The sequence below is a fragment of the Enhydra lutris genome, unplaced genomic scaffold (genome assembly GCF_002288905.1).
Source record: "Enhydra lutris kenyoni isolate GAN:26980312 unplaced genomic scaffold, ASM228890v2 scaffoldscaffold50, whole genome shotgun sequence".
Classification (NCBI taxonomy): domain Eukaryota; kingdom Metazoa; phylum Chordata; class Mammalia; order Carnivora; family Mustelidae; genus Enhydra; species Enhydra lutris.
Window position 1 is genome coordinate 4804566 of NW_019154134.1, and position 12586 is coordinate 4817151.

A 12586-nucleotide genomic window follows, 5' to 3' on the forward strand; every position below is an offset into this window, starting at 1 on the left:
TGGAAAAACAGATGAGTGGAGATCTGGTCATGTTGAGATAAGCCACGTGGATAGCCTCAAACTGGCTACTTCAGAAGTGCGAGTGTCTAGACTTGGGCCCTGGCTTTATAATCAAGAGAGTTTGGGTTCATATACGTTGAAAACTTCTTCCCCTCTTTTCAGAAGGGTAACATAAAATTTGTTGTAAAAACTTTAGAAAGTGAAAAATGATAAAGGGAGCAAGTCTACAAGACACTCAACATGCACGATCCAAAATTAATCATGATAAATCTTGCGGTGTGTTTCCTTTCTGACTTCAGGAACACTAATATATGTCTGATCATATTACATACATGTGACCAATACCTTGTCAGTGCTGGGGATCAGCACAAAGCAAATTCCTACCTTCTTGACTTATATTTAAATGTATATTCCTCCTAGGCAGACTCACACGTAGGATGAAATGAAGCATTCTTCGGCTTATTTGTTTGATAGAGGGTTTTCAATTTTTGTACATTAATCTTCTTAATTGTTATGCTAGTCAATTAGCACCCTTTAGTATATGATTTTATTCTGAATTGTTCTGAGTATAGGTGGCTTCTTTCAGCAAGGGTATTAATGAACCTTAAGGGTAGGTCATTCCACTGTATAAAGGTTTACCATATTAATACGAATCTCTATCCAACCCTCTATGTCCTCTCTCTCCGACCTAGTTCTATCAACTCCCCCTAAAACAACAAATGGTATCGGAAGAGTATGGAGGGAGGGAGAGAAAAAGAAATCACTTCTTGGTCTATCCTTTGGTAGGCCCCCCTCTCTTCTTGACCTGTGCTCCTGGTCGAGAATTTGATGGTGTAAGAGAGACAAGGCCATCTCCTTTATAAACCCCCAAATATATTCAGGGTTTAATAATTCCTACTCCGTATGCCAAACTCATAGGGATGGCATATGGAGTTTTCTGAAATGTCTTCACAGAACACTGAGTAAATCTTAAGAAAGGAAGTCATGTTCTAAAAACACCTGGAAATCATCTGCATTATCGAAAGCTACGGATAATGGGTCTCTCACATAATTTGGTTATAAATTGGTTATTTTTGAAAAGGGTAAGTGCTATGTACTGGGAGCCTACCCTGGGCCAAGTACTCGGGTAGACATCTTGCAAACGCAGTCTGGAAGTTTTTCAACAGCTTGCAAGGTAATAAGAAAAACTGAGCCACAGAGAGATTGAAATACATGGTTTGCTGATTTTATCTCTACAAATACCAAACAGGCAAAGTCACCTCCACGTACCATTAGTAGACAGAAGGAAGTAGGCTGCATTCTGCTGAGGGAGCCATCTTATTTTATTGATTTTTTCTTCTATTTCTAAGCTCTTCAGGTAATCGAACTCGGGTTCATGGCTCTGGAATGTGCTGTAAACATTGTATTCACCCCTACGATGAACCTGATTTTTACTCTGTAGGAAGAAGAAAAAAAACACACACACACGGAAGATGAAATCACGTAAGCCAACTACAAATTCACCAATTCCTTCTTTTGGGTGACAGAGTCACTGAGGTGGGATGAGCAGGCCATATCAGTGTAGAATGAGGGCAGAACCAAGGCAACAAGTTTACCTTAGCTTACTGGCCTCCCCAACATTTGATCATGAACCCCTGTTGGTGAACACTGGGACCTTCAATATAAAACTATTTATTTATAAATTATATGCATGAACTTCTGCACTAATATATGGTATATATAACATACAGAGGGATAGATATTAAAATAGGATCATTTAAAAATACATATCACTAGAAATTCTAATCTTTTCTTTCTATGTCCTAATGGATGTCTTGGACACCCTTTGGAGTGAGCCATCCCACACCCAAGTCCATACCTCTATTAATCCCTCACAAAGACTCCAAAGCTATGGCATCTGTACCTTTTAAAATCTTACCAGATCCTCAGAGAACCTCTGAGAGGTTGGCAGTGCAGGAAAATGGACAAGAAAGGCTCAGAGGTACTAAAATGACCTCTCCAAGGTCATACGGCTTATACACAGCAGTTTTGGTCATCAGATCTCTCCCTCCCCCCATTTTCTTCTGACATGAGTGACAAAACAGACATGAGTACAGAGATGCCACGGGAGTCCCTGGGCGGACTGTTAGACTCTACCCCCTCCGCCCACCCCTGCTTCCCCCCAGCTCCCTTACGCACAGTGCCCACAGAGGGAACTACATTAAGGATGCTATTAACGAAACTTAAAGGAAAGGATCTGTGGAAGGGGGAAAGGGTAAGAAGAAGGGTGGAGAGGAGGACAAAGAAGGTGTTAAAGAAAAAGGGGAAGGCAAAAAAGAAGAGGGAGTTTTTATTCCAGGTGTTTTAGGACCTTATCACCAAGAGCTTCCAGATTCAGGCTTTGCAAAACTGTGCTCACGAATTCAAATTCAGGTCTTACTGAACATGTGTTGCAAGAAGCTGAATTCTGAAGAAGAGGCTCAATTAAAAAAAATCATATTTCTGGATGGATATTGAACATCCAAACCCAAGTCTCCATGTACTCCATTTGGTGGGTGATGGTGTTGATGGTCTGTATTGAGCATATTTTGAGGGTCCTAGGAGCCAATTCTCCAGGGGTGGAACGTGCCTCACACAAGTCAAAAGCAGGCCTGGCTTCCATGTTGTCCCCTGGCTTTGCTTCTCAGCCTTCGCGTTCATTCCAACCCCAAGTCTCGCCACAGAGCAGAACACCCAACTGTACGCTCCTTTCATCAACGTCTATTTTTTTATTGAACAAAACCATCCTCCTTTGGGATATGCGTCCCCCTTCTACTACTGACTCAGGCTTCCCAAAGAGGTCAGTCAATTAAAACAGGTGAAACCTATAAGAGCTACCGGAAATCGTGGCACGGATTAAGATGGGCAATGTGCTGCCCAGGGTAATTTATGTTAAATAGTGGCTCTGGTTCTTCTTTATCATCTCTGTGGACCTAATTGGATTTTCTTTTAAAACAGAAGAAGGTTTTTGAAAATCAGTTTTAAAAGGACTTTAAATGCTGATACCCTGCTTATACTACGGAGACAGCCAGTCCACCTTAACAATAAATTTATAAGAATGCTGATTTGCTACCATCCAAATCAGACTGTCAAGTGTGTGTAGTATGTGCCAGACCAATTAGCACTCGGCAGCTCTGGAAAAGCAGGAAAAATTCCAGGTCACGAAGAGCTATTAGTTCCTACTTGCCAACCACATTTTCGTGTTTCCAGGGCCAATGGAATAGGCCTGGTGCCTGATTTAATGCTGAACACTTGAATTTATACAGAACCCCGAGGGATCATGATGCCCTTATAGAAATTAATTGCAAATAATGTGCAATTACCAAATATATCACCTCTAAATGAGGCTTTCCTTTTTTTCTTTCTTTCTTTTTTTTTTTTTTTTGAGGGGAGGGGGAACATAAATGGCTTTGAGGCACAAATCAGGCTTTCAACTGCTCGGGAAGTCTCTTGTGAAACCTTCCTCCTGTAGTGGGCCTCCCCCTGCCCTGGGCCTGGTGAATCTGAGAGGCAGGCTGTAACAGATGGGAGAGGTCCTAGAACACACATGGGCCTGCTGGAAGCTCCGGGACCATGCCAGGGGAGGCCAAGAAATCAGATTGGGCCTAAATTCCCTTCTGACAAAAACAGAAGCAGACACCAAAAAAACTCAATTTATATGAAAAAGAGAAACAATTCCTAGTGGAAACCAAGTCTCAGTAGGAAGTGGGCTTCTTGAGATTCAATTCACTGGAAGTTCAAACTCCTGGTCAGCATGCACACAGCACGGAGCTCCAGGGACCTTTGTGACACCTGCAGTAAAGCACTGGTCATGTGCATCGTCGAGATGACACCTGGTGGGATCTCACTCCCTTTGGTAGGATGAGCTAACACTATCTTCTCTACAGACCCCAGGTGTCCTTTTCACATCTGTTGGCAAAGAGCTGTTTTTTTGTTTTTTTCCCTCCTACATATTCTGCAGGATCACCTGAAATGGGGAGACCTTATTTCAATGGCTGGAAGAGAAATCCCACTCAAAGAGGAGTTCTCTGCTCCAAAAACAGCCATGGAATTTCACAGGTCAGATGGGAAGTGAGGTCATTTTGAATGTGCAACACCCAGGTTGGGCCAGATTAGGCCATGCCCAGAAAAGGCTCTATTATTAGGTGCTTTTAGGAGCCTGAATGTGGAACTGTTGATGTTAATGACTTTTTGGCAGTTTTTAGTTTGCTAGCAAAGCAGCAAGGTTAAGGGTGACACATGAGGATTAAGGAACAGTAGGAGACCTCCTTTAAAAAGAGAAGAAAATGGGCATTGTGCATTCACTGCCACTTACCTCCTGCTCTCGTTGAAATATTACAACCCGACCCCCCTTGTCCCCTGTCGCTAGTAATTCTCCCGTGTGGTTGAATTCTACCGTAGAGATAATGTCAGCTGAAAAGGAGAAGACAAAGGCAATTAAAGTAACTGCACACTTACTTTGAAACGATAGATAATAGATATACTTTTCTGTGCACTGAAGGGCTCTAGGCTTTGTCTCTGCAGTGGAATTTACAAGGATTTGATGCTCTGTATTTTAAGCGCCACGAGAAGTGGCATTTGAGAAAGTCAATTTCTGAGATGCCCACACTGCAGGGTGGGCTCTTGGAACATCTGGAGAGAACAAAAGGGAAAAACACATGCAGACCCTTTTGTTAGGGGCAAGAGATAACGCATTTCTTTAATGGCTCCAGGAAATGGCAAATTTTTTTTTTTTTTTTTTTTTTTTTTTGAGAATTTCTACCCCTCACGGATCTTTTACCCGCCCAGGATTTTTGCATTCTCCTTCCTTCTACACAGACAAACTTCCCCAAACAGGTTTCAGGCATGGCTATTCAGACTCGGGCTGAGGACTGTGACGCACACAGCTGGGGGGCCTGGAAGCTCAGACATAGAAAATGAAGGGACAGAGCAGGAAGATTTCACTGGGACACTAGGAGTCAGGAATTCAGGAGGGTCCCCACAAACGCAGCTTGACCCACGCTCCCTCTTCCCTGGCAAGCCCAACACACCCTTCTGGAAGAGCATAGCCTTATTCCAACCCCAGGAGCAAGGTGCTGAGAAACAGGGTCATGAGGTCAGAGGGGAGAGGGCAATTTGTATTCTGTATTTCAGAACGAAGAAAATACACAGGCACCAGGAACCCAGATCACAGATAATTGCTGAAGGAATGCCAGCCTGCCAGGTCTTTCTTCAACCCTGGTTACCCTGGAGGAACACGGACAGGTAAATTACCTATGATTGGATTTATTAGGGCTATTTTTAGAAAAAATGTCAGAGGTTAATTCCTCTGCAATTATTCTCCTGCAGGGCTCCAACAATTGCTACCAAGAGTGCAAATGAGTTAAAAAAAAAAAAAAAAAGAGGCAGGGGAATTATGACGATGGCCTTTGACAGAGGAACATTCTCAAGATTATGTCTATGTGAGGAAAGCAAAGGGGAAACAGTGAGGTGGAAAAAGAAGGCAATTACTCCTGAATAATTCAAATCTCAAATCTCACTTTAATATCATTTCAGGATTTTTTTTTGTATGACTGGTTTATTCAGGTAAGTTGTGTAAAATTCTCCACTTTGCATGGAATTACCCTGTTCCATATGTGAAAATGCTTCCAATGGTCATTCTTTGTGCAGAAGTAAAACAAGCAGGCACAGGCCACAGCCATTTCCAAGCAGGGTACATTTAAAAAAAACAATTCATGATTTCCTGTTTTGGCCTCTTAGATGTCTGACCCCAGGGGCAGCAAATTCAAAGCCCCACAGAGCCATGGGGTGTCAGGGTGTGAAGCAACCTAGTGAGGTAGAAAGCCCGTGGCCCCTCTTAAGGGTAAGTGGCTACTCAGCTTACACCAATTGTGGATATGAAATATTTCATGTGTTGCTGGGTTTTTACATTTTTTAAATTTTTAAAAAAATAACTTTTATACTCAATCATTTCAATTTTATATATTGTCAACTTTTTTTTCAAAGCCATAACATTAAAAAAAAATAATCTTGTTTGTGGGCTGAATATGTTTTGTGAGTCACGAGTCTATGACTTCTGGTCTACCAAGTCTTTCTTCAGAAAAGGCCACCCCATTCCTTATGGATGATCTCAACTAGAACTCTAGTCTGTCCACTCAGGGAGACTCCTCCAAATGAATGCAACTTCAAGGAAACACAATCTAAGCTGTGTAGTTACTCTGCTCCTGATCCAAGTTCAGAAGCCCATTTCGGTAACAAGTGCCCATTGCGGAGGAAGCAAGCCCAGCAAGGCTGGGTAGCCGGCACCACGAGTGAATTACTAGACCACTTTCCTTTGTTGAAGTGTATGTATGTTAGCAAAGCACTTTCAGGTAAAGAGGAGAGAAGGAGGCTGTTCAGGGTTTGCCGCCATCTCAGAATGTCCTGGGAAAGCACTTGAGCGCTAGGATACAATTCTAACACTAGTTCCTGCTTCTGGCTTTTCAGTGAGCGGTGAGCAATGGGGCTATTCACGAAGCTTCCCGATTTGCGCAGAAGCTGAAGTGGACGTGGCTATTTCTTCTCACTTCAGGCTTCTGTCAGGTACCTCTGCATGAGGCAAAGCTCTCAAACTGCTAAAGACATAAACACTTCCCTGAAGGAAAGAAGGGCGGGGAGGCTGGGTATATTCGTTACCAGAGTCACACTGAGGTCTTTGGGGCCAACAACTGGTTTAACTTCAGTCTACACCCTTCCTGTTAACAGCACTGTTGACACAGGCTCCAGAGTTCTAGAAGGTGCACTGGGAACCGAAAGATGGGCCTTCCCTTTTAGTGAAGTTGGGTATCAGAAGGAAGAGTTAAGTACCTTTCCCAAGGTCAGTCTTTGTCTCAGTTTCCAAGAAAATGTTACCCCAAGGGAAACAAAATTCCACTCCCCCAGAGATGACATACACATTTGTCCTTTTGTCCTGACTCTCTGCGAAAATGTCTTCACTCTCCTTTTTGGGGGTACACAGGTCAAAACAAGGTAGGGCTCAAGCTCACAGCAGAGCCACATGATCCAACCTCATGTTACTAGAACTCTGCGTTATGAGCGATCCAGGCATGGCCTTGCTCCTAAAAATGTCCCATTTATTTTCCAAGTGTTGTAATTATTTGTGCTATGCCTCCCTCAAGAACTTGTGAGAGAGGGGTGCCTGGGTGGCTCAGTCGTTAAGCATCTGCCTTCGGCTCAGGTCATGATCTCAGGGTCCTGGGCTCGAGCCCTGCATCAGGCTCCCTGCTTTCCCTCTCCCACTCCTCCTGCTTGTGTTCTCTCTCTCACTGTGTCTCTCTCTGTCAAATAAATAAATAAAATCCTTAAAAAAAAAAAAAAAAGAACTTGTGAGAGAAAGGCTGATTGGCATGGCAGGATTCTCAAATTCTTTAGTCCTCTTGCCAAGACCTTAGCTTTATTTTAATCCTGCCACTCAGGTGGTGTGTATGTTAGGTTGTTTATACCAGCTATTGTCTACCTCCCTTCAGAGCACAGGCCACTGAGGCTCGAGTTAATACCTGTTTTGAACTTTCATGTTTCCGGACTCATTTATCATTGCTAAGCCCGTAGGTGCAACCAGAATGCCTTACCGCCCCATCCATCTTTGCAGATCTTCATCTAGGACTGTTTAATAATTGATGCCAACCTCATGAATCACCCCACATTCCAATTTCAAGACACTCAAACTTCTGATACAAATACTCTTATCTGCAACAGGCTCTGGGTAGAGCAGCTGAAGTCAGAAAAGCCGGGTCGCTCCAGTTAAAATAGCTCTTGTTGAGTATAGAGAAGACACGGCGGTAACCATCAACTAGCGAGCCCTACGACAATAACTTCCTCTGAGATCACGATCAAAAGTAATCAATTCATCAAGTTCAATAAGACATTCACCTTTAAATGACATGTGTACATGACAACTCATTTTATCAAATGTCGAGCGAAATCACACCGTTATAGAAGGAGCTGTAAACTGGGGCATTTTCCCGTCTTTTCCGTAGAGATGTGGATGTAGCGCATGTTTTTGACTACAAACAAAAACTAGAGGCCAAAAGCGGTTATGGAGGTCAAATGTAGTTAACATGATTTTTTAAAAGGAAACCCTGGGAGGTAGCATGTTTGCCCTGTTCCACATTTCTGTGTGCTGATTTCATTTCCACAAGATGGTGGCCCGGTAACCCCATTTCTAGTTCAATAGGCACTGCTAAGCCTGAGTTTTTCTTTCTAAATCAATCTTTGCATCTTACAAAGGTTCCAGACTAGTAAATTCATACATCAAGTCTCCATTTACCTGAATAATGAAACTGACTTGGCCCTTAGATGCCTATGATGAGGCTGAAGAAATGGAGGGAACCTCCAGCACATGCCGTAGTCTCTCACTGCTCCATGCGGGGCTGGAGTCCAAGCAACGCCTGGGCTGAGCACAATGATTAGGTGATGTACCATCCAAAGAGCAGGGTGACAATTTCAATAAAATTCTGGCTCAGTTTAAGCCTGGAGAGGACCTAAAGCCAAAGCCTCAGTGGGACAAGGTCTTACTGACCAGGTCAGGAGCACTGGCCTCTTCGCATCAATCATAGAGATGCAGATTAGAAGGTAATGCAATTTAGCCTTCAGAGCCCATTAAATGTTTTATCTCTCATCTAAGAAACATTTGGGAGGTAATACTATAAAGTCATTTACTCTACTGAGGTCAGCTAGCCAGTTCTGTCCACTCAGTACTGGGCTGTCTTCTGGATGGTAAGTTGGGCTCTAGGCAGATCTGTCTGCTTCTGCATCTAAGAGGAGGAGGTGGTTAGCCAAGATGGGAAACCAGTGTCACAGTGGATGACAATGGTGAAACACGGTGGTGGTGGAAAGTTTTGTGTTGAGAGGGATTTGGGAGGTCACGCGCAGGGCGAAGGGCTCTGATTAATTGGGACTGGGTCCTGAGTTGCACAGCGAGGGACAGGGGGCAGCATGTGTACCCTTTGTGGTCACTGCCTAGGGGCTCGTAGTTAGATTGGCAGTGACTCGGTGGCTCATTAGATAAACAGGGGAGTCTCAGGCTCCCAGCAGGTATTGAAATTACTCCTTCCATCTGCATAAAACTGTGGCCTCCTTCTTGGTCTCTGGTTCATAGCCCAAAGTCAGCATCCATTTTTCTCGGATAGGGTTTTCTCTGTTAAGTTTTGATAAATGAAATAGTGTGTTGGAGTATAGTTTCCATCAAAATAGGGTGATAAAAGGAGGTCTGGTTATGGCCATACAGGATATGCCCAAATATGGCTACCGGCATTGGGTCAAAATGGCCTAGTTTTTGGAAAATTTTAATACACTCTAAAATTAAAAAAAAAATCAGGCAATAAAACAGTAGATATGCAATGACTGCCATTTTTAAAAAGTATACTCATTTTAAAATATATATTTTTTAACTGGTAAAGCAATATATGCTTATTAAAGCTCCCTTTAATACCAAGATGATGCTTAAAATATAAAATGAAATTTCTTTTACAATCTGACTCTCTGGGAAATAATAATTAACTCCTGTAAGTACATACACACACACACACACACACATACACACGCAATCCCAGACTGAAGTCTGTCAGCCAGAGTCCAGAATGACGTTTTAGTGTAAGATGTGAATGATTTAACTTATTATAATCTTTTTTCTAATTTTTCAGGATTTTATAAAATTTTTTTTATCTGGACTATCCACCTTGAATAATTTTTAACCTGTGAAAAATTTTCATTGGTTTTCAAATTGAATACAAGATTTTAGCATTTATCTCAGTGCTTCTGTAGACTTAAAAAAAAAAATTCTAATTTCCCAGAGAGTAAAATTCACTCTTTGTGCCTTACAGCTTTTGGAGTTTGGACCAATGTATGTAGAGGTGTATCCATGATGCCCAACCATGATAGAGAAGTTTCCAAATGTTAAAAACCATTATGTAAGGACAGAGGCTTCATACTGTTGGTCTCTATGGATAGGGTTCAGTTGGGAACCAAAAGCTCCTTCCTCACTAGTGAGAGTCAAAGATTTCATGTTTTAATCTTACTGTTTAGATATTATCACTGTTGAAAATTGTGTCCTCAGAGTGGCAGGAAACAAAACTCACCACCACGCCTTTGTTAGCCCGCACCACAAACTTGGCTTATGCATGAGGTTTTCTGCCTGTGGAGTCAACGTTTGCTTTGTACTGAAACAGAACCGTGTTCAGTCCTCCGTTCAGGAGTAGCATTAGCTTCTTAAGTTGGTGTATTTCTCACATTCCTGTAGCTCAATTCTAGTGACAGAAGTAGTAAATACCAAGCACTGAGCAGTGAAAACAAGTGGATCTCATCTTGCTCACCACTTTTATTTATTGGCAAGAGCTGCCCAGGGAGAAATATTCTGATATCATAGCTGGGCTTGGTGGGAGATGGTGGCGATCAGTTGGTGAACGTCTGGCGTGGGTACGGAAGGAGCCAGTACACAGGCCACGTGCTCACAGTCCTGACCTTCTGTGTATCACACACACTCACTGACTGATCCAGACTTGATTCCCTTGTCACCGGACCAGTGCCTACTTGTTTAGATCCTGAATCCTTTTCCTTTCATTTGAATGTAATGAATTCTGTGCGTATTGGTTTTAACTTCCATCTGGCGCTGGTATTCCTCCTACATCAAAGAAAGCAGGTAAAAGGGTCCAATAGTCCCCATTCTCAAGATCTTTTCACAAGTGCTGCTTCCTATGCAATGGCAAGCACAGTGCTGGAAAATGGGCATGGGTTCAATGTCAGCCTGCCTGGGAAGACCAAGCATATTAAGGGCAAGCAGGGTGTTAGGACAGATATACTCGGTTAGCTACTCCTACCCGGTCTCTCTCCCTTGCCTGTTTCCCACTACAGAGGCTGAAAAATCCAGATTCTTGCTTCCCAGACTCCCTTGTGTCTAGGGGTGGCAATGGGAATGAAAGATGGTCTGTGAGGCACACAGGCAAGTCTTCTGGGGGGCAAGGATGCAGAGATTCTGAGAAGAAGTTTTTCCCCCTGAATAAAAGGGAGGAAGCAAGTGAGGTGTGGTCTTCTGGCTATACGGACATACTCCTTGTGTACAGCTGCCTTTTTTTTTTTTTTAAAGATTTATTTATTTGAGAGAGAGAGAGAGCATAAGCAGGGGGGAGGGGCAGAGAGAGGGAGAGAATCTCAAGCAGACCCCCACTGAGCATGGAGCCCAACATGGGGCTCGATCTCACGACCCTGAAATCATGACCTGAGACAAAACCAAGAGTCAGATGCTCAACCAACTGAGTCATCCAGGAACCCCCATACTACTGCTTTCTCACATGATTTTATGTGGCTGTGATATGAGAAGCTGTGGCAGCCATCATGCGACCATGAGGTGACAGGGCAGGAGGTAGAATATGACAGAAGAAAGGGACAACGTCCTTGGTGACATCACTGAACAGCAAAACCTACCCCGGAAGAGCCTATGTCTGAGCTTGTTAAATAATACATGCCAAGTGGTAAAAGCCACTGCCAGATAGATTTTCTGTTATTTGCATCTAAATGCATGCTGACAGACATGTCTTTCCATCTTTGTTTTCCTCATAGCACTTTGCACAGGGCCAGACTATTAATGTAAGCTGAATTGGGAGGAAAAAAAAAAAAGATTCTTGGTCCTGCAGCCTCTGTGCACCAACTCTCACACACACACATTTTCATGTTAGTTTATCACATGACCAGTGTTCATTCATACTTGCTTAGTTCCCGGCATTGAGGTGGTTTGTTTCTACCCCATTCCCCTGTGTGGAAATGGTACATTACTTGTTTGGCCATTCAGTTATGAAAACAGCCTATTGAGATAGAAGCATACCCCCACTTCAATTGATCATGGGGTCCATCATAAAATTATGACTTCAAAGGGACCGAATCATGCTCTCTGTAGGAGCTAAGTTCTCCCGGTTAAGTCTGGGGAGCCCACCATGCTTGCTGAGCTGTGAAAATCCAGATGGTGGGAAGCCAGTGAGAAATGAACGCCATGCTGTTTCTATTAAAATGCACAAAGCTTCCCCACACTGACCAAATCCCCAGCACTAACCAGGTGTGGGACGACCCAAGACGTGGGTTGATAGAGGCTGTCTTTCATTCAAAATAGGTTCCTACCACACAGAAGCTAAGAAGAAAGTTCCTGTCATTGGGACAAGACCTGTCCAAAGGCAAAGTAGTTTTAAAAATTCTAAGTCCTCCAAAGACAGAAAAATCCAGTGGGAAATTGGTAGCAGTCCAGATTTGCCTACAAGCCTGCATGGTTTATAGTGGGATCTGCTGTCAAGGTATCTACCATCTGTTCCCCACTCTCTCAGAAATCATAGGAGTAATTAACTGCTCGGGCAATGCAAACTCTGTCAATCATCCTGCTCTATTATCTCACAACATGGTTCATCTAGCATGGACCCTAAAATCTGTGAGACTCTGGGTCCGAAATAAGAAAGTTAATCACAACTGTGGGTCTCTACAGGATGATCTGGGGCAGGCAATGTGCCACCCAAACACACATGACGAGAAGTCTGTTTGGCATGTCTTTGGTCAACAATTTTGCTGTGCCAGA

General features: G+C 43.2%; 1 protein-coding gene across 3 annotated transcripts in view; it reads right to left on the minus strand.

Annotated features, from left to right (window-relative positions):
* The window catches only part of LOC111156936 (protein phosphatase 2 regulatory subunit Bbeta), a 432155-nt gene that overhangs the window by 116149 nt on the left and 303420 nt on the right, over positions 1 to 12586 (minus strand). For all 3 annotated transcript variants that reach the window (XM_022518093.1, XM_022518092.1, XM_022518090.1), the window contains 2 exons: positions 4334 to 4431; positions 1270 to 1435 (listed from right to left, as the gene is read on the minus strand). In XM_022518093.1, the coding sequence (XP_022373801.1) occupies positions 1270 to 1435; positions 4334 to 4431 (264 nt within the window). The remainder of the gene's footprint in view (positions 1 to 1269; positions 1436 to 4333; positions 4432 to 12586) is intronic.